Genomic DNA, 21,677 nt, shown 5'->3' with positions numbered 1-21,677 from the left:
AGAGGGAACAAACAGGCAGTCAGTGGCGCTAGTCTGGAACAGAGGGAACATACAGGCAGTCAGTGGTACTAGTCTGGAACAGAGGGAACAAACAGGCAGTCAGTGGCGCTAGTCTGGAACAGAGGGAACATACAGGCAGTCAGTGGCGCCAGTCTGGAACAGAAGGAACATACAGGCAGTCAGTGGCGCTAGTCTGGAACAGAGGGAACATACAGGCAGTCAGTGGTACCAGTCTGGAACAGAGGGAACAAACAGGCAGTCAGTGGTGCTAGTCTGGAACAGAAAGAACATACAGGCAGTCAGTGGCGCCAGTCTGGAACAGAAGGAACATACAGGCAGTCAGTGGCGCCAGTCTGGAACAGAAGGAACATACAGGCAGTCAGTGGCGCTAGTCTGGAACAGAGGGAACATACAGGCAGTCAGTGGTGCTAGTCTGGAACAGAGGGAACATACAGGCAGTCAGTGGTGTTAGTCTGGAACAGAGGGAACATACAGGCAGTCAGTGGCGCAAGTCTGGAACAGAAGGAACATACAGGCAGTCAGAGGTACCAGTCTGGAACAGAAGGAACATACAGGCAGTCTTTGGGTCCAGTCTGAAACATAGTTAACATACAGGCAGTCAGTGGCGCAAGTCTGGAACAGAAGGAACATACAGGCAGTCAGTGGTGCTAGTCTGGAACAGAGGGAACATACAGGCAGTCAGTGGTGACAGTCTGAAACATAGTTAACAGACAGGCAGTCAGAGGTACCAGTCTGGAACAGAAGGAACATACAGGCAGTCAGTGGCGCTAGTCTGGAACAGAAGGAACATACAGGCAGTCAGTGGCGCTAGTCTGGAACAGAGGGAACATACAGGCAGTCAGTGGTGCTAGTCTGGAACAGAGGGAACATACAGGCAGTCAGTGGTGCTAGTCTGGAACAGAAGGAACATACAGGCAGTCAGTGGCGCCAGTCTGGAACAGAAGGAACATACAGGCAGTCAGTGGCGCAAGTCTGGAACAGAGGGAACATACAGGCAGTCAGTGGCGCCAGTCTGGAACATAGTTAACAGACAGGCAGTCAGTGGCGCCAGTCTGGAACAGAGGGAACAAACAGGCAGTCAGTGGCGCCAGTCTGGAACAGAAGGAACATACAGGCAGTCAGTGGCGCCAGTCTGGAACAGAAGGAACATACAGGCAGTCAGTGGCGCCAGCCTGGGACAATAACCTATATGTTACATGGCTAAATAAGGTCTTCAATTTTTAACTTTGCATTGTGTTTACTCATGTTAATTGTGCTGCTTACCTTGTAGAGGTAGAAGGAATATACCAGCGCACTGACAGCAGAGTCCAAGTCACAGGCTTCATTACCAATCACAAAATGGACCTTTCCATAATCAGACACCTTGGCCTGCAACATTTATAAAAAAGGGCATTGCAGCTCACCTGGATGTGTCATTAAACAAATCAAACTGTCACGATACCATACTATTACCTTATTATCATAAGCTGTGTCTGGTGTACGACCAAGTCCTGCCTAGCTGTATGGTGTGTGGTTTGTGTATGACCAAGGCCTGGATGGCTGTATGGTGTGTGGTATGTGTACTACCAAGGCCTGCCTTGTGGACTGGTGTGTGGTGTGTGGTGTGTGTACTACCAAGGCCTGCCTTGTGGACTGGTGTGTGGTGTGTGTACTACCAAGGCCTGCCTTGTGGACTGGTGTGTGGTGTGTGGTGTGTGTACTACCAAGGCCTGCCTTGTGGACTGGTGTGTGGTGTGTGGTGTGTGTACTACCAAGGCCTGCCTTGTGGACTGGTGTGTGGTGTGTGGTGTGTGTACTACCAAGGCCTGCCTTGTGGACTGGTGTGTGGTGTGTGGTGTGTGTACTACCAAGGCCTGCCTTATGGACTGGTGTGTGGTGTGTGGTGTGTGGTGTGTGCACTACCAAGCCCTGCCTGGTTGTACGGTGTGTGGTATGTATACTACCAAGGCCTGTCTGGTGGACTGGTGTCTGGTGGGTGTACTACCAAGCCCTGTCTAGTTGTACAGTGTGAGGTGGGTGTACTACCAAGCCCTGTCTGGTTGTACGTTGTGTGGTGTGTATACAACAAAGGCCTGTCTGGTTGTATGATGTGAGGTGTATGTACTACCAAGCCCTGCCTGGTTGTATGGTGTGAGGTGTATGTACTACCAAGCCCTGCCTGGTTGTACGGTGTGAGGTGGGTGTACTACCAAGCCCTGCCTGGTTGTACGGTGTGTGGTATGTATACTACCAAGCCCTGCCTGGTTGTACAGTGTGAGGTGGGTGTACTACCAAGCCCTGCCTGGTTGTACAGTGTGAGGTGGGTGTACTACCAAGCCCTGCCTGGTTGTACGGTGTGAGGTGGGTGTACTACCAAGCCCTGCCTGGTTGTACGGTGTGTGGTATGTATACTACCAAGCCCTGCCTGGTTGTACGGTGTGAGGTGGGTGTACTACCAAGCCCTGTCTGGTTGTACGGTGTGTGGTATGTATACTACCAAGCCCTACCTGGTTGTACAGCGTGAGGTGGGTGTACTACCAAGCCCTGCCTGGTTGTACAGTGTGAGGTGGGTGTACTACCAAGCCCTGCCTGGTTGTACGGTGTGAGGTGGGTGTACTACCAAGCCCTGCCTGGTTGTACAGTGTGAGGTGGGTGTACTACCAAGCCCTGCCTGGTTGTACAGTGTGAGGTGGGTGTACTACCAAGCCCTGCCTGGTTGTACGGTGTGTGGTATGTATACTACCAAGCCCTGCCTGGTTGTACGGTGTGAGGTGGGTGTACTACCAAGCCCTGCCTGGTTGTACGGTGTGAGGTGGGTGTACTACCAAGCCCTGCCTGGTTGTACGGTGTGTGGTATGTATACTACCAAGCCCTGCCTGGTTGTACAGTGTGAGGTGGGTGTACTACCAAGCCCTGCCTGGTTGTACAGTGTGAGGTGGGTGTACTACCAAGCCCTGCCTGGTTGTACGGTGTGTGGTATGTATACTACCAAGCCCTGCCTGGTTGTACGGTGTGAGGTGGGTGTACTACCAAGCCCTGCCTGGTTGTACGGTGTGAGGTGGGTGTACTACCAAGCCCTGCCTGGTTGTACGGTGTGTGGTATGTATACTACCAAGCCCTGCCTGGTTGTACGGTGTGAGGTGGGTGTACTACCAAGCCCTGCCTGGTTGTACGGTGTGTGGTATGTATACTACCAAGCCCTGCCTGGTTGTACAGTGTGAGGTGGGTGTACTACCAAGCCCTGCCTTGTTGTACAGTGTGAGGTGGGTGTACTACCAAGCCCTGCCTGGTTGTACGGTGTGAGGTGGGTGTACTACCAAGCCCTGCCTGGTTGTACGGTGTGAGGTGGGTGTACTACCAAGCCCTGCCTGGTTGTACGGTGTGTGGTATGTATACTACCAAGCCCTGCCTGGTTGTACAGTGTGAGGTGGGTGTACTACCAAGCCCTGCCTGGTTGTACGGTGTGAGGTGGGTGTACTACCAAGCCCTGCCTGGTTGTACGGTGTGAGGTGGGTGTACTACCAAGCCCTGCCTGGTTGTACGGTGTGTGGTATGTATACTACCAAGCCCTGCCTGGTTGTACAGTGTGAGGTGGGTGTACTACCAAGCCCTGCCTGGTTGTACAGTGTGAGGTGGGTGTACTACCAAGCCCTGCCTGGTTGTACGGTGTGAGGTGGGTGTACTACCAAGCCCTGCCTGGTTGTACGGTGTGTGGTATGTATACTACCAAGCCCTGCCTGGTTGTACGGTGTGAGGTGGGTGTACTACCAAGCCCTGTCTGGTTGTACGGTGTGTGGTATGTATACTACCAAGCCCTACCTGGTTGTACAGCGTGAGGTGGGTGTACTACCAAGCCCTGCCTGGTTGTACAGTGTGAGGTGGGTGTACTACCAAGCCCTGCCTGGTTGTACGGTGTGAGGTGGGTGTACTACCAAGCCCTGCCTGGTTGTACAGTGTGAGGTGGGTGTACTACCAAGCCCTGCCTGGTTGTACAGTGTGAGGTGGGTGTACTACCAAGCCCTGCCTGGTTGTACGGTGTGTGGTATGTATACTACCAAGCCCTGCCTGGTTGTACGGTGTGAGGTGGGTGTACTACCAAGCCCTGCCTGGTTGTACGGTGTGAGGTGGGTGTACTACCAAGCCCTGCCTGGTTGTACGGTGTGTGGTATGTATACTACCAAGCCCTGCCTGGTTGTACAGTGTGAGGTGGGTGTACTACCAAGCCCTGCCTGGTTGTACAGTGTGAGGTGGGTGTACTACCAAGCCCTGCCTGGTTGTACGGTGTGTGGTATGTATACTACCAAGCCCTGCCTGGTTGTACGGTGTGAGGTGGGTGTACTACCAAGCCCTGCCTGGTTGTACGGTGTGAGGTGGGTGTACTACCAAGCCCTGCCTGGTTGTACGGTGTGTGGTATGTATACTACCAAGCCCTGCCTGGTTGTACGGTGTGAGGTGGGTGTACTACCAAGCCCTGCCTGGTTGTACGGTGTGTGGTATGTATACTACCAAGCCCTGCCTGGTTGTACAGTGTGAGGTGGGTGTACTACCAAGCCCTGCCTTGTTGTACAGTGTGAGGTGGGTGTACTACCAAGCCCTGCCTGGTTGTACGGTGTGAGGTGGGTGTACTACCAAGCCCTGCCTGGTTGTACGGTGTGAGGTGGGTGTACTACCAAGCCCTGCCTGGTTGTACGGTGTGAGGTGGGTGTACTACCAAGCCCTGCCTGGTTGTACGGTGTGTGGTATGTATACTACCAAGCCCTGCCTGGTTGTACGGTGTGAGGTGGGTGTACTACCAAGCCCTGCCTGGTTGTACAGTGTGAGGTGGGTGTACTACCAAGCCCTGCCTGGTTGTACGGTGTGAGGTGGGTGTACTACCAAGCCCTGCCTGGTTGTACAGTGTGAGGTATGTATACTACCAAGCCCTGCCTGGTTGTACGGTGTGAGGTGGGTGTACTACCAAGCCCTGCCTGGTTGTACGGTGTGAGGTATGTATACTACCAAGCCCTGCCTGGTTGTACAGTGTGAGGTGGGTGTACTACCAAGCCCTGCCTGGTTGTACGGTGTGAGGTGGGTGTACTACCAAGCCCTGCCTGGTTGTACGGTGTGAGGTGGGTGTACTACCAAGCCCTGCCTGGTTGTACAGTGTGAGGTGGGTGTACTACCAAGCCCTGCCTGGTTGTACGGTGTGTGGTATGTATACTACCAAGCACTGCCTGGTTGTACGGTGTGAGGTGGGTGTACTACCAAGCCCTGCCTGGTTGTACGGTGTGAGGTGCGTGTACTACCAAGCCCTGCCTTGTTGTACGGTGTGAGGTGGGTGTACTACCAAGCCCTGCCTGGTTGTACAGTGTGAGGTGGGTGTACCTACCAAGCCCTGCCTGGATGAACGGAGGAAGTCCTCCATGTGGTGAGTGTAGTCGGGTTCTCCTCAGCCAGTCTCACATCTTTTCTCAGGCACAGCCTATTTTTAACACTGCAAAAACAAAATCCACCTTACCAGTTTCATCTCATCCTTATATATCTTGACTCATAAAGTTTCACAACATTTATACAAAAACAACCCAACATACAGACAGGTCCAACAGATGCCAGAAGCATGTAGAGCACTCTGTATACCAGCTTCCTGCTGTCTGCTCCTGACAATACAGCCTGACACATGGAGACATCAAACCTTTGTATACCAGCTTCCTGCTCCTGACAATACAGCCTGACACATGGAGACATCAAACCTCGGTACCAGCTTCCTGCTCCGGACAATACAGCCTGACACATGGAGACATCAAACCTCGGTACCAGCTTCCTTCTGCCTGCTCCTGACAATACAGCCTGACACATGGAGACATCAAACCTCGGTACCAGCTTCCTTCTGCCTGCTCCTGACAATACAGCCTGACACATGGAGACATCAAACCTCGGTACCAGCTTCCTGCTCCTGACAATACAGCCTGACACATGGAGACATCAAACCTCTGTATACCAGCTTCCTGCTCCTGACAATACAGCCTGACACATGGAGACATCAAACCTCGGTACCAGCTTCCTTCTGCCTGCTCCTGACAATACAGCCTGACACATGGAGACATCAAACCTCGGTACCAGCTTCCTGCTCCTGACAATACAGCCTGACACATGGAGACATCAAACCTCGGTACCAGCTTCCTGCTCCTGACAATACAGCCTGACACATGGAGACATCAAACCTCGGTACCAGCTTCCTGCTCCTGACAATACAGCCTGACACATGGAGACATCAAACCTCGGTACCAGCTTCCTGCTCCTGACAATACAGCCTGACACATGGAGACATCAAACCTCGGTACCAGCTTCCTGCTCCTGACAATACAGCCTGACACATGGAGACATCAAACCACTGTATACCAGCTTCCTGCTCCTGACAATACAGCCTGACACATGGAGACATCAAACCACTGTATACCAGCTTCCTGCTCCTGACAATACAGCCTGACACATGGAGACATCAAACCTCGGCACCAGCTTCCTGCTCCTGACAATACAGCCTGACACATGGAGACATCAAACCTCTGTATACCAGCTTCCTGCTCCTGACAATACAGCCTGACACATGGAGACATCAAACCACTGTATACCAGCTTCCTGCTGCCTGCTCCTGACAATACAGCCTGACACATGGAGACATCAAACCTCGGTACCAGCTTCCTGCTCCTGACAATACAGCCTGACACATGGAGACATCAAACCTCGGTACCAGCTTCCTTCTGCCTGCTCCTGACAATACAGCCTGACACATGGAGACATCAAACCTCGGTACCAGCTTCCTGCTCCTGACAATACAGCCTGACACATGGAGACATCAAACCTCTGTATACCAGCTTCCTGCTCCTGACAATACAGCCTGACACATGGAGACATCAAACCTCGGCACCAGCTTCCTGCTCCTGACAATACAGCCTGACACATGGAGACATCAAACCTCGGTACCAGCTTCCTTCTGCCTGCTCCTGACAATACAGCCTGACACATGGAGACATCAAACCTCGGTACCAGCTTCCTGCTCCTGACAATACAGCCTGACACATGGAGACATCAAACCACTGTATACCAGCTTCCTGCTGCCTGCTCCTGACAATACAGCCTGACACATGGAGACATCAAACCTCTGTATACCAGCTTCCTGCTCCTGACAATACAGCCTGACACATGGAGACATCAAACCTCGGTACCAGCTTCCTGCTCCTGACAATACAGCCTGACACATGGAGACATCAAACCTCGGCACCAGCTTCCTGCTCCTGACAATACAGCCTGACACATGGAGACATCAAACCTCTGTATACCAGCTTCCTGCTCCTGACAATACAGCCTGACACATGGAGACATCAAACCACTGTATACCAGCTTCCTGCTGCCTGCTCCTGACAATACAGCCTGACACATGGAGACATCAAACCTCGGTACCAGCTTCCTGCTCCTGACAATACAGCCTGACACATGGAGACATCAAACCTCGGCACCAGCTTCCTGCTCCTGACAATACAGCCTGACACATGGAGACATCAAACCTCGGTACCAGCTTCCTGCTCCTGACAATACAGCCTGACACACGGAGACATCAAACCACTGTATACCAGCTTCCTGCTGCCTGCTCCTGACAATACAGCCTGACACATGGAGACATCAAACCTCGGTACCAGCTTCCTGCTCCTGACAATACAGCCTGACACATGGAGACATCAAACCTCTGTATACCAGCTTCCTGCTCCTGACAATACAGCCTGACACATGGAGACATCAAACCTCTGTATACCAGCTTCCTGCTCCTGACAATACAGCCTGACACATGGAGACATCAAACCTCGGTACCAGCTTCCTGCTCCTGACAATACAGCCTGACACATGGAGACATCAAACCTCGGTACCAGCTTCCTGCTGCCTGCTCCTGACAATACAGCCTGACACATGGAGACATCAAACCACTGTATACCAGCTTCCTTCTGCCTGCTCCTGACAATACAGCCTGACACATGGAGACATCAAACCTCTGTATACCAGCTTCCTGCTCCTGACAATACAGCCTGACACATGGAGACATCAAACCTCGGTACCTGCTGCCTGCTCCTGACAATACAGCCTGACACATGGAGACATCAAACCACTGTATACCAGCTTCCTGCTGCCTGCTCCTGACAATACAGCCTGACACATGGAGACATCAAACCTCTGTATACCAGCTTCCTGCTCCTGACAATACAGCCTGACACATGGAGACATCAAACCTCTGTATACCAGCTTCCTGCTCCTGACAATACAGCCTGACACATGGAGACATCAAACCACTGTATACCAGCTTCCTGCTCCTGACAATACAGCCTGACACATGGAGACATCAAACCTCTGTATACCAGCTTCCTGCTCCTGACAATACAGCCTGACACATGGAGACATCAAACCACTGTATACAAGCTTCCTGCTGCCTGCTCCTGACAATACAGCCTGACACATGGAGACATCAAACCTCGGTACCAGCTTCCTGCTCCTGACAATACAGCCTGACACATGGAGACATCAAACCTCTGTATACCAGCTTCCTGCTCCTGACAATACAGCCTGACACATGGAGACATCAAACCACTGTATACAAGCTTCCTGCTGCCTGCTCCTGACAATACAGCCTGACACATGGAGACATCAAACCACTGTATACAAGCTTCCTGCTGCCTGCTCCTGACAATACAGCCTGACACATGGAGACATCAAACCACTGTATACAAGCTTCCTGCTGCCTGCTCCTGACAATACAGCCTGACACATGGAGACATCAAACCTCGGTACCAGCTTCCTGCTGCCTGCTCCTGACAATACAGCCTGACACATAGAGACATCAAACCTTGGTACAAGCTTCCTGCTGCTGACCATACAGCCTGACACATGGAGACATCAAACTTCTGACCATTGATTAATGAGTCTGATTAATTTTGCTCATTTGACACCTTGACATATGGAAATTGCAAAACTCACATTAATTTTAACAAACACTGATCAATAAAATGATGTTAGGTTGACCAAGTAGACATTGATTAACTTGATTACTTGGCCCGTAATAACATCATCCGGAGGATCTGGTGTCTAATTGGTGACATGGTCTGTGCCATGGAGCGCCAACACTTTTACTAACCATATCAGTGATTTGATACCAGGTTCTGAGTTCTCATACCTAGTTAAACATAACCAACATTAAAAGTAAGCTTGCATGTAAATGTTTAAACAACATGGTTTTGATAAGGCCACATTTTATCTATTTCTTGGCTATCGGATTGGAGCATCCAAAATTAGTTACGTAGAGAAAAAAAAAACTAAATAAAAACCACATTGGCCACTGTGTAGTTTTGAAAGGCAGGTTTGAAAACAGAAAGATTGTAAACTATAAGTGAACCCACCCTTTATTAAAAATTAAATCCAACTTGTTGCCATGGAAAGGTAAAAAATATAAATTTCTAAAATTCCTGAATAGCAAAAGGCACAAGTTCAGTATGTGCCTGGTAGACATGCAAAGTTTTGTAACAAAGTATTTGACGTATTTTTAGTGACGCTCCGGAAACGAACACCACTTTTATAGAACATAAGTCCAACTTGTTACCATGGAAACGTAAAAAATAAAAATGTCTAAAATTCCTACATAGCAAAAGGCACCAGTCCACCATGAGTCTGACAGACATGCAAAGTTTTGTTAGAAAGTATTGAATGGGTTTTGAGTTATGTTCTGGAAACGAACTCTACCCTATAGAACCTTAGTCCAACTTGTTGCCATGGAAACGTAAAAAATAAAAATTTCTAAAATTCCTAAATAACAAAAAGGCACCACTTCATTATATGACTGACAGATTTGCCAAGTTTACATTGAATGGTTTTCCCGTTCTACCCCGGAAAAGGAAATGATTACGGACGGACGGATGGACAGACAGACTGGCTGATTGCTATATTCCCCTTCATTATATGCCGGGGATATACTTGCATGTTTGAGTACATATTTGTTGACATGGTATTTCCATTGTTATGTGCTTCTTCCTCAAAATAAATATAAACTCATCGTAGGTGTGTAATATATGAACACCTCTCCACACAGCTTTGTGGGTTTTTCCTAAATTGTGCACTATAGTCAAGAAAATATTCGCATGAATATGGATGAGGTTATTGCAAAACACATGGTATCGAGGGACAGAGCAGCCTCCCAGCTGGCATCAGTCCCGCATAGAAGGAGATCGCTATATATTTCAGAGTTGAAAGTCATTTGTAATCATTGCCTGTTTCCAAAGTGTACGGAAATGGCTTTTGATGTACAGGACAGAAAGTTGTTTTTATCTCACTGTTGTCATTTTACAAATAAAATTTCTTTTGCCAGTTAAAAAAAATATTCTGAAATTTAATTTTAATATATTTCCACTTTTTCATTTTGAAAGTGCGCCGCATCCATTAACCATTAATAAAAAATCATTGCCTTTAATGTCTTTGCATCATCAAAACGCAAAATTTCATTAAAAAGCTTGAAAATTATTAACATTAATGTATTGCTGATAAAAAAGGAAAATTCTGCGATTTTTCTGCAATTCTGCGGTAAGTTACATTTTCTGCAAATCTTTCTCATATCACGAAATTGAAGAATTTGTCTGGGACTGACAAAAAAAATCATTCATGGCTACACTCATCTTCCGAAGGCAAGGGAGTTAACTGACTATAGTCCAGTTTCCACCCTTGCCGAACCAGGCTCGTATTTCTGGGGTCGATCATAGAGCCACCAGTGGCTATTACGAGTTGTGTCCCTTCTATGCCTCTCCTTTTGACCAATCAGATTCCGCCTCTTGTATCACTTGCATTTGCTTCCAACAAAATGGTGGCACCTAGTCAAAACGATCTGATCAATAACCAAGATCTATATTGCAACAAAACTGGTCTTACATGTCAAAGTCCATCAAATCATGTGAGCACCTTGATTAAAAACATGAAAAGATTTTGAAAATATCTGTTGACACCGAGTTGGCAGTGCACATGCTCTGCAAATCCTGCAATCTACCAAAATCTGCACGACAGTTTATGAACCGGATTTTGATATTGTTATGCGATTTTGATTGGACTATGCAAAAACTCTTAGTCCTGCCAAAATATAACTCCATTATACCAGCCTGGAAACTAGACTTTTAAAGATAAAAGCTCAATCAACATAAGGTGTGGTCAAGATAACAGTGTCTCATCTGTGTTTTGAACTAGATTTTGCCAGGACATTTTGTACCCAAGAAAAATACATAGATTTACAACCCCTGTATCGCAATACATGCGATACATTTCACATTACTGCTGTAAGACACGTGAACAATAACAGAAATTGTTCTCCTGTATTTCCCAGTCAGCTATAAATAGTACAACATTCCCAGTGCCTTCTAGCCCAGGTTTCTGCCCTACAGTATCCTGCAAAAAGAAAGTAAATCGTCTTTATAAAATAAAAGAAAAGTATTGGGATACAAATCGTATAGCACCCACAGTATCAGGATAGTCATTGTATTGTGACCCCATTGCTGTTACACCTCTAGTATCTAGCTGTCATCGCACCGACAGTATCGGGATAAGCATTGTATTGTGACCCCATTGCTGTTACACCTCTAGTGTCTAGCTGTCATCGCACCCACAGTATCGGGATAAGCATTGTATTGTGACCCCATTGCTGTTACACCTCTAGTGTCTAACTGTCATCGCATCGACAGTATCAGGATAGGCATTGTATTGTGACCCCATTGCTGTTACACCTCTAGTGTCTAGCTGTCATCGCACCCACAGTATCGGGATAAGCATTGTATTGTGACCCCATTGCTGTTACACCTCTAGTGTCTAACTGTCATCGCATCGACAGTATCAGGATAGGCATTGTATTGTGACCCCATTGCTGTTACACCTCTAGTGTCTAGCTGTCATTGCACCCACAGTATCGGGATAATCATTGTATTGTGACCCCGTTGCTGTTACACCTCTAGTGTCTAGCTGTCATCGCACCCACAGTATCGGTATAAGCATTGTATTGTGACCCCATTGCTGTTACACCTCTAGTGTCTAACTGTCATCTCACCGACAGTATCGGGATAGGCATTGCATTGTGACCCCATTGCTGTTACACCTCTAGTGTCTAGCTGTCATTGCACCCACAGTATCGGGATAATCATTGTATTGTGACCCCATTGCTGTTACACCTCTAGTGTCTAGCTGTCATTGCTTCTGTGGGTCAGCAGTGTCTGGCTGTCATTGCTTCTGTGGGTCAGCAGTGTCTGGCTGTCATTGATGGGTCAGCCATGTCTGGGTGTCATTGATAGTGTTGGTCAGCAGTGTCTAGCTGTCATTGATAATGTGGGTCAGCAGTGTCTAGGTGTCATTGATGGATCAGCAGTGTATAGCTGTCATTGATGGGTCAGCAGTGTCTAGCTCTCATTGATACTGTGGGTCAGCAGTGTCTGGCTGTCATGGATGGGTCAGCAGTGACTGGCTGTCATTGATACTGTGGGTCAGCAGTGTCTAGCTGTCATTGATTCTACGGGTCAGCAGTGTCTGGCTGTCATGGATGGGTCAGCAGTGTCTGGCTGTCTTTGATGGGTCAGTTGTGTCTAGCTGCCATTGATAGTGTGGAACAGCAGTGTCTAGCTGTCATTGATGGATCAGCAGTGTATAGCTGTCATTGATGGGTCAGCAGTGTCTAGCTGTCATTGATTCCGTGGGTCAGCAGTGTCTGGCTGTCATTGATACTGTGGGTCAGCAGTGTCTAGCTCTCATACTGTGGGTCAGCAGTGTCTAGCTGTCATACTGTGGATCAGCAGTGACTAGCTGTCATTGATAGGTCAGCAGTGTTTAGCTGTCATTGATTCTGTGGGTCAGCAGTGTCTGGCTTTCATTGATACTGTGGGTCAGCAGTGTCTAGCTGTCATTGATTCTGTGGGTCAGCAGTGTCTGGTTGTCATTGATACTGTGGGTAAGCTGTGTCTGGCTGTCATTGATACTGTGGGTCAGCCGTGTCTAGCTGTCATACTGTGGATCAGCAGTGACTGGCTGTCATTGATAGGTCAGCAGTGTCTAGCTGTCATTGGTACTGTGGGTCAGCAGTGTCTGGCTGTCATTGATACTGTGGATGAGCAGTGTCTGGCTGTCATTGATTCCGTGGGTCAGCAGTGTCTGGCTGTCATTGATACTGTGGGTCAGCAGTGTCTAGCTCTCATACTGTGGGTCAGCAGTGTCTAGCTGTCATACTGTGGATCAGCAGTGACTAGCTGTCATTGATAGGTCAGCAGTGTTTAGCTGTCATTGATTCTGTGGGTCAGCAGTGTCTGGCTTTCATTGATACTGTGGGTCAGCAGTGTCTAGCTGTCATTGATTCTGTGGGTCAGCAGTGTCTGGCTGTCATTGATACTGTGGGTAAGCTGTGTCTGGCTGTCATTGATACTGTGGGTCAGCCGTGTCTAGCTGTCATACTGTGGATCAGCAGTGACTGGCTGTCATTGATAGGTCAGCAGTGTCTAGCTGTCATTGGTACTGTGGGTCAGCAGTGTCTGGCTGTCATTGATACTGTGGATGAGCAGTGTCTGGCTGTCATTGATTCCATTGGTCAGCAGAGTCTGGCTGTCATTGATACTGTGGGTCAGCAGTGTCTGGCTGTCATTGATACTGTGGGTCAGCAGAGTCTGGCTGCCATTGATACTGAGGGTCAGCAGTGTCTGGCTGCCATTGATACTGTGGGTCAGCAGAGTCTGGCTGTCATTGATACTGTGGGTCAACAGTGTCTGGCTGTCATTGATTCCATTGGTCAGCAGAGTCTGGCTGTCATTGATACTGTGGGTCAGCAGTGTCTAGCTGTCATTGATACTGTGGGTCAGCAGTGTCTAGCTGTCATTGATACTGTGGGTCAGCAGTGTCTGGCTGTGATTGATGGGTCAGCAGTGTCTGGCTGTCATTGATACTGTGGGTCAGCAGTGTCTGGCTGCCATTGATACTGTGGGTCAGCAGTGTCTGGCTGTCATTGATACTGTGGGTCAGCAGTGTCTGGCTGTCATTGATACTGTGGGTCAGCAGAGTCTGGCTGCCATTGATACTGTGGGTCAGCAGTGTCTGGCTGTCATTGATTCCATTGGTCAGCAGTGTCTGGCTGTCATTGATACTGTGGGTCAGCAGAGTCTGGCTGTCATTGATACTGTGGGTCAGCAGTGTCTGGCTGTCATTGATACTGTGGGTCAGCAGTGTCTAACTGTCATTGATACTGTGGGTCAGCAGTGTCTGGCTGTCATTGATACTGTGGGTAAGCAGTGTCTAATTGTCATTGATACTGTGGGTCAGCAGTGTCTGGCTGTCATTGATACTGTGGATCAGCAGTGTCTGGCTGTCATTGATACTGTGGATCAGCAGTGTCTGGCTGTCATTGATACTGTGGATCAGCAGTGTCTGGCTGCCATTGATACTGTGGGTCAGCAGTGTCTGGCTGCCATTGATACTGTGGGTCAGCAGTGTCTGGCTGCCATTGATACTGTGGGTCAGCAGTGTCTAACTGTCATTGATACTGTGGGTCAGCAATGTCTGGCTGTCATTGATACTGTGGGTCAGCAGTGTCTGGCTGCCATTGATACTGTGGGTCAGCAGAGTCTGGCTGTCATTGATACTGTGGGTCAGCAGTGTCTAGCTCTCATACTGTGGGTCAGCAATGTCTGGCTGCCATTGATACTGTGGGTCAGCAGTGTCTGGTTGTCATTGATACTGTGGGTAAGCAGTTTCTAGGTCATTGATGGGTCAGCAGTGTCTAGCTGTCATACTGTGGATCAGCAGTTACTGGCTGTCATTGATAGGTCAGCAGTGTCTAGGTGTCATTGATGGGTCAGCAGTGTCTGGCTGTCATTGATACTGTGGGTCAGTAGTGTCTGGCTGTCATTGATTCCAGGAATCAGCTGTGTCTGGCTGCCATTGATACTGTGGGTCAGCAGGTTCTTGGTGTCATTGATGGGTCAGCAGTGTCTGGCTGTCATTGATGGGTCAGCAGTGTCTGGCTGTCATTGATACTGTGGGTCAGCAGTGTCTGGCTGCCATTGATACTGTGGGTCAGCAGTGTCTGGCTGTCATTGATACTGTGGGTAAGCAGTGTCTGGCTGTCATTGATACTGTGGGTCAGCAGAGTCTGGCTGCCATTGATACTGTGGGTCAGCAGTGTCTGGCTGTCATTGATACTGTGGATCAGCAGTGTCTGGCTGTCATTGATTCCATTGGTCAGCAGTGTCTGGCTGTCATTGATACTGTGGGTCAGCAGAGTCTGGCTGTCATTGATACTGTGGGTCAGCAGTGTCTGGCTGTCATTGATACTGTGGGTCAGCAGTGTCTAACTGTCATTGATACTGTGGGTCAGCAGTGTCTAACTGTCATTGATACTGTGGGTCAGCAGTGTCTAATTGTCATTGATACTGTGGGTCAGCAGTGTCTAACTGTCATTGATACTGTGGGTAAGCAGTGTCTAATTGTCATTGATACTGTGGGTCAGCAGTGTCTGGCTGTCATTGATACTGTGGGTCAGCAGTGTCTGGCTGTCATTGATACTGTGGATCAGCAGTGTCTGGCTGTCATTGATACTGTGGATCAGCATTGTCTGGCTGTCATTGATACTGTGGATCAGCAGTGTCTGGCTGCCATTGATACTGTGGGTCAGCAGTGTCTGGCTGCCATTGATACTGTGGGTCAGCAGTGTCTGGCTGCCATTGATACTGTGGGTCAGCAGTGTCTAACTGTCATTGATACTGTGGGTCAGCAGTGTCTGGCTGTCATTGATACTGTGGGTCAGCAGTGTCTGGCTGCCATTGATACTGTGGGTCAGCAGAGTCTGGCTGTCATTGATACTGTGGGTCAGCAGTGTCTAGCTCTCATACTGTGGGTCAGCAGTGTCTGGCTGCCATTGATACTGTGGGTCAGCAGTGTCTGGCTGTCATTGATGCTGTGGGTAAGCAGTTTCTAGGTCATTGATGGGTCAGCAGTGTCTAGTTGTCATACTGTGGATCAGCAGTTACTGGCTGTCATTGATAGGTCAGCAGTGTCTAGGTGTCATTGATGGGTCAGCAGTGTCTGGCTGTCATTGATACTGTGGGTCAGTAGTGTCTGGCTGTCATTGATTCCAGGAATCAGCTGTGTCTGGCTGCCATTGATACTGTGGGTCAGCAGGTTCTTGGTGTCATTGATGGGTCAGCAGTGTCTGGCTGTCATTGATACTGTGGGTAAGCAGTGTCTGGCTGTCACTGATTCCAGGAATCAGCAGTGTCTGGCTGCCATTGATACTGTGGGTCAGCAGTGTCTAGCTGTTATTGATACTGTGGGTCAGTAGTGTCTAGCTGTTATTGATACTGTGGGTCAGTAGTGTCTAGCTGTTATTGATACTGTGGGTCAGCAGTGTCTGGCTGTCATTGATTCTGTGGGTCAGAAGTGTCTGGCTGTCATTGACACTGTGGGTCAGCAGTGTCTAGCTGTTATTGATTCTGTGGGTCAGCAGTGTCTGGCTGTCATTGATACTGTTGGTCAGCAGTGTCTGGCTGTCATTGATTCCGTTGGTCAGCAGAGTCTGGCCGTCATTAATACCAGGGTTTTACGTGATCAACACATGTGCGCCCAGTACCCAGAAATGTTAAGATTGGATGCAGAAAAGAATATATAACAATATTCATTGAAGCCACAGCACATCAAGAGCAGTAATGGGTGTCTGTCATTTCATCCATCAAACGTGACCACTGTCCACATGATCACTGATTCATTCCAAGCTCTGAAGTAATTACCAAAACGTCCAGTACACAACATAACTTTACAGGACCCTCATATTGGAAGGACCCTAAAAATGAATTATTGGGGTTCTCCATGTGACGGATGTGTATGGCTGTCATTGATAGCAATGGCTGTGATTCTTTGTTGGTTCTCTGTAACTCCGTGACATTACTCATGAAGATTTCACTGTTCATAAATTCTTCAGTCACTTACTTTTTGAGGGTTGGTCAAAAAGTTCAAAGCCTTACAAACAAAACCAACAATTGTGAAATTGTTTCTAATTATATTTTTCAACATAACCTCCCTGCTTTTCAATACACTTCTCATATCAAAAGTGAAGCCTTTCAATTATCAGACAGGAAGACATTTTCTGAAACCACCCTTATATACCCATTTACGACAGCTTTTTGTCGTCATGCACTTTCCACAAGGTGTTCTTTCTGTAAGGATACAGGTGGAAATCACTTGGTGTGAACTCTGGTGGGTATGGAGGTGAGGAAGCTCTTCGAACTCATATTGTCGTACAGCAGCCTTTGCATTGTCATGAAGAAGTAGAAATCCAGCAGTCAGCATTCCTTGCCGCTTTTCTTTGATAGAATCTCTCAAGCGATGAAGCTATTCAGCAAAATAGGCACCGGTAATCAACAAGGATCACACCCTTTGCATCTCAGAATACAGTTGCCATAACTTTCTTCACTGATCTTGAAAACTTGAATTTCTTTATTTCGGGAGAAGTGCAATGGTATCATTCTATTGATTGACATGTTGACACAGGATCATAGTGGTAGACCCATGTTTCAGCACTCGTTACTAATCTCTATTTGAATTTGACCAAATTCTCCTCAATTAGCTCTAAATTTTCTTATCTTCATTGATGGAAGTTGATGGACGTCCAGACCTAGGGTCATTATCAATGCTTGTTTTCCAAGCCTTAAACATAACTGCCCAATGTTTAACAGTGGAACACCTGGGGCACTTATCCCCATAAACTTGTGACATGCAGTCATGAACTTCTTGATGAGAACTTCTCTAAACTTGATGACTGCTAGGTACTCATTCTTTTCCAGTTCTGTGAACATTTGGACCACTTTCACATTCAACTAACATACAAATGGCCTCAACAGACCACATACACTTGCAATGAACTACTCACACAATGTACTACATTGAACAGTTCACTTTGTTATAGCTCCTCATTGAAAGTTAGTCAAGATTAAAATGTTTCGACCAAATAAACAGTCCTAAACATAAAAATGTCTTTAAAACTAGTTGTGTGTTGATGCTTTTAGCAGTAAATCTTATAAATACGCTAAATATGACATAAACATATAAAAAAACATGAATCAGTTAGGAACTGACTTCAATATGTTTTGCATTTATAAAGGTATGAATGTATATACAAGTATGCACACATTGCACAGGGGGATTTATTCTCCATGTTTATAAACAAATAAGTCAACAATAATAACTTCACAGATTGATTATTTAGTCATTGCCACAAGGACCTGTAGTGAACAGTACAAAGTAAGTGACATGGGTCAGCTGTCATAGCGACTGATTTACGAAATCCATTGTCTGAAGAACATTTGATTGCAAAGGCTCATTACCCTGAAGCCATGACATCTATATGCCTTGAAACACTTAATTGCTGTTATTTATTAGATGCTAATCCTATTTGTTAATCCCCATTTTTGTGTACATCGACCATCTGCCATCCTGAACAGGATGTGCAAGTATGTCACTGATGATTTACTGTTTACATTTATATTTATTACTTACTAAATGTCAGGTGACCTTGGCTATATAAGCCTTGGTCCAGAGGAGAAGGAGAGAAAAAAAAGGTCTTACCCTTAGCCTAGCTAGGGTTAGGCTGGGTGCTCTGGGGCACCTAGACAACAACCACTACCACCATGTGCTGACCTGGCACATAGTGTCTTCTGTATGTATATATCTACATCTATAAAGTAAAACTGTATATAACGCAAGCCATCGTCACCAAGTTGTCACTTCCTACAGGAACCATACGTTGGCCCCTTGCATATACGAGTATGCAAATTGTTCATTAATCAACGTCAGACCGACACTCGTTGTTAATTTGGTGGAGCTATCGGGTATGACAGACTTCTGACTCTGTCCTTTCCTGTACCTCTTTGCAGCATGGCATATGGTTCACAAAACTGTAGGAAGTGACAGTCTCTTATTAAAAGGATATACTACCTTCCTGGAGGCCAATCACCAAGAACGAAGAAACGGCCTGTAACAAGATTGAAGAAAGAACAAGAACCTTTCCGATCAAGAACAAGTTATCCGATCCCAAACCTTCCCTGCTCGAATATCTTAGCAACACTGCTAAGACTTCCCCTTCAAGATGTCGTTCCTGCACATGACCTAAGAAAAGAAGTATACACGCCTATCCCACAGAGACCCGACCTCAGCCATCTTCATGCAGACCCTGCATAAATACAGAAACCGCCTCACGGGCACCTACAAGATGGACACTGTGTACAAGATATCTCATTGGGACTTACTAATTTGTGTTTACTTACATGGACTCAAATCAAGGATATATATTGTGTGACTGTTGAATAGTGCAACCAGGTATGTTTAATCAAAGCCAGTATATTAATGCCAAAATGTGTCTTTCCAAAATTCAGTTTTGTGTATGTGCAATATACTCCAATTTTACATCTTTAGTCATGCTAGATCTTTGAAGTTATTGTGTAGGGAATCTTTGAAATGTCTCCAGGCCACGCCAGACATATAGATACAGCTAGGGCCCAGACAAACCTAAGCTGTAGGGTTATCGAGTCACACCTTAAAGCTCGACTCGTAATTTCAAAAATCTATATGACAAAATTTGTTGTTTGTTACAAGGTATTAATGTGCACAGTTTTGTACAAAATTGAATGTATTGTCTAGGACTTTGAATTCAGATTAGGGATATTCTTTGGGGAGCCACCCCCACGTATGTTTATTGTATGTCAGTATTAAGTAGTTAACAGCACAGCAGTATTCAGCATTTCAGAGTTTTGATGTCGGAATTAAGGATTTTTTTTTCTTCTTGGGCATCGCACCCACAATATCTGGGCAAGCTCCGTCAAAGACACGGGAAGAGCACCCATTGTACTTAAAAGGGCAATAGTACCCACAAGTACCGTTTGAGTCACGCGGTAAAGCTAGACTCCTGGTTTCAAATTTCTTTATGCGAAATATTTGCTGAGATGTTTAATTTGTACTTTTTATTACATTAATCATTATCATTATTCGGTACAGAGTCGCACCGCCAAGCCAGACTCCTGAATTCAAAGAACCTTCAGTGATATATTTATTGAATCTGTGCAAAGCGCAAATTACCGTGTAGTGAAATTGCACATTACAGAGATCACATGGTTAGTTTTCAAACTGGCACTAATTCAAATTGGCTAGATGATCACTTTCATACCGTCATTGCATAGATATATTTGTTGCATAAGGATTTCATATAACTGATTTTGATCACATTTGCATGGTTGTTTTCCTTGGTGAAAAAGTTCACACATATCAATTTGGACTCATGTAAGCTTGGGGTCCAAGCTTCACGTAACGGAGGGAAGTTGTCATAGCGACTGATTTACGAAATCCATTGTCTGAAGAACATCTGATTGCAAAGGCTCATTACCCTGAAGTCATGACATCTATATGCCTTGAAACACTTAATTGCTGTTATTTATTAGATGCTAATCCTATTTGTTAATCCCCATTTTTGTGTACATCGACCGTCTGCCATCCTGAACAGGATGTGCAAGTATGTCACTGATGATTTACTGTTTACATTTATATTTATTACTTACTAAATGTCAGGTGACCTTGGCTATATAAGCCTTGGTCCAGAGGAGAAGGAGAGAAAAAAAAGGTCTTACCCTTAGCCTAGCTAGGGTTAGGCTGGGTGCTCTGGGGCACCTAGACAACAACCACTACCACCATGTGCTGACCTGGCACATAGTGTCTTCTGTATGTATATATCTACATCTATAAAGTAAAACTGTATATAACGCAAGCCATCGTCACCAAGTTGTCACTTCCTACAGGAACCATACGTTGGCCCCTTGCATATACGAGTATGCAAATTGTTCATTAATCAATGTCAGACCGACACGCGTTGTTACAGCCATGGAATCACTTTATTTAAGCAAAGAACACCTGTATTACGCCAAAAATTAGTCCATGCTTACTGCAATGCACCAGCAGACTTCTATATAGTTTAAATATAACACTCGTGTCATTTCAGCTGAACAATTTCAATAAACACCTCGGTGGCATACAAATGTCTTCTGATTTTCTTTATTAATGACGGGTACAGATAGGGTTGGATGCAAAATATCTGATAAGGAATTGTTTTACCGGAGCCATAGCTAAAACACTGTGACCATCCATGCACTGAAGTCTACTGAAGCTAAACACAAACCTATAAAAGTCAGAGGGAATGCGTGCATAGTCACATAGAAATATGAGTGAGTGAGTATGGTTTTACGCCGCTTTTAGCAATATTCCAGCAATATCACGGCGGGGGACACCAGAAATGGGCTTCACACATTGTACCCATGTCGGGAATCGAACCCGGGTCTTCGGCGTGACGAGCGAACGCTTTAACCACTAGGCTACCCGACCGCCCCCACATAGAAATATGAAAATTTATTAGTAACTTGTAGTGTAAGTATTGAGTTCATGGACCAATATGTTTTGGACTTGTTTCTGTTTTGCTTGTCAAGTGCAGACTGGATACCACCAAGAAAACACTGAACCCCTGCCAGCTGCAGATTGGATACCGCCAAGAAAACATTTGACTGACAAAAATCTCTGGACATTCGGGAGTGTATAATCAGTAATTCTAGGGCCTACTGACCTGTTGTATT

General features: G+C 46.6%; 2 protein-coding genes across 6 annotated transcripts in view; one reads left to right on the top strand and one right to left on the bottom strand.

Annotated features, from left to right (window-relative positions):
* LOC139461024 (uncharacterized) overlaps positions 1–21,677 on the bottom strand; it is a 181,647-nt gene that overhangs the window by 138,870 nt on the left and 21,100 nt on the right. For all 5 annotated transcript variants that reach the window (XM_071242508.1, XM_071242509.1, XM_071242512.1 and 2 more), the window contains exons 2-3: positions 5,369–5,473; positions 1,285–1,389 (exon numbers count right to left, since the gene is read on the bottom strand). In XM_071242508.1, the coding sequence (XP_071098609.1) occupies positions 1,285–1,389; positions 5,369–5,404 (141 nt within the window). In that variant the 5' untranslated portion in view covers positions 5,405–5,473. The remainder of the gene's footprint in view (positions 1–1,284; positions 1,390–5,368; positions 5,474–21,677) is intronic.
* On the top strand, positions 15,020–15,991 carry LOC139460244 (uncharacterized). The gene has a single exon (XM_071241753.1). It carries the CDS (start codon positions 15,020–15,022, stop codon positions 15,989–15,991), a length of 972 nt encoding a protein of 323 aa, XP_071097854.1.

This window comes from Haliotis cracherodii, unplaced genomic scaffold, assembly GCF_022045235.1.
Source record: "Haliotis cracherodii isolate W230 unplaced genomic scaffold, xgHalCrac1.p SCAF_14, whole genome shotgun sequence".
NCBI classification, from domain to species: Eukaryota; Metazoa; Mollusca; class Gastropoda; order Lepetellida; family Haliotidae; genus Haliotis; species Haliotis cracherodii.
The sequence above is the reverse complement of the archived record's forward strand: the minus strand, read 5'-3'. Positions and strand labels throughout refer to the sequence as shown.

Excerpts from the sequence above, each read along its gene's own strand:
- LOC139460244 (XM_071241753.1), top strand. The coding sequence starts at position 15,020 with ATGGGTCAGCAGTGTCTGGCTGTCATTGATACTGTGGGTCAGCAGTGT.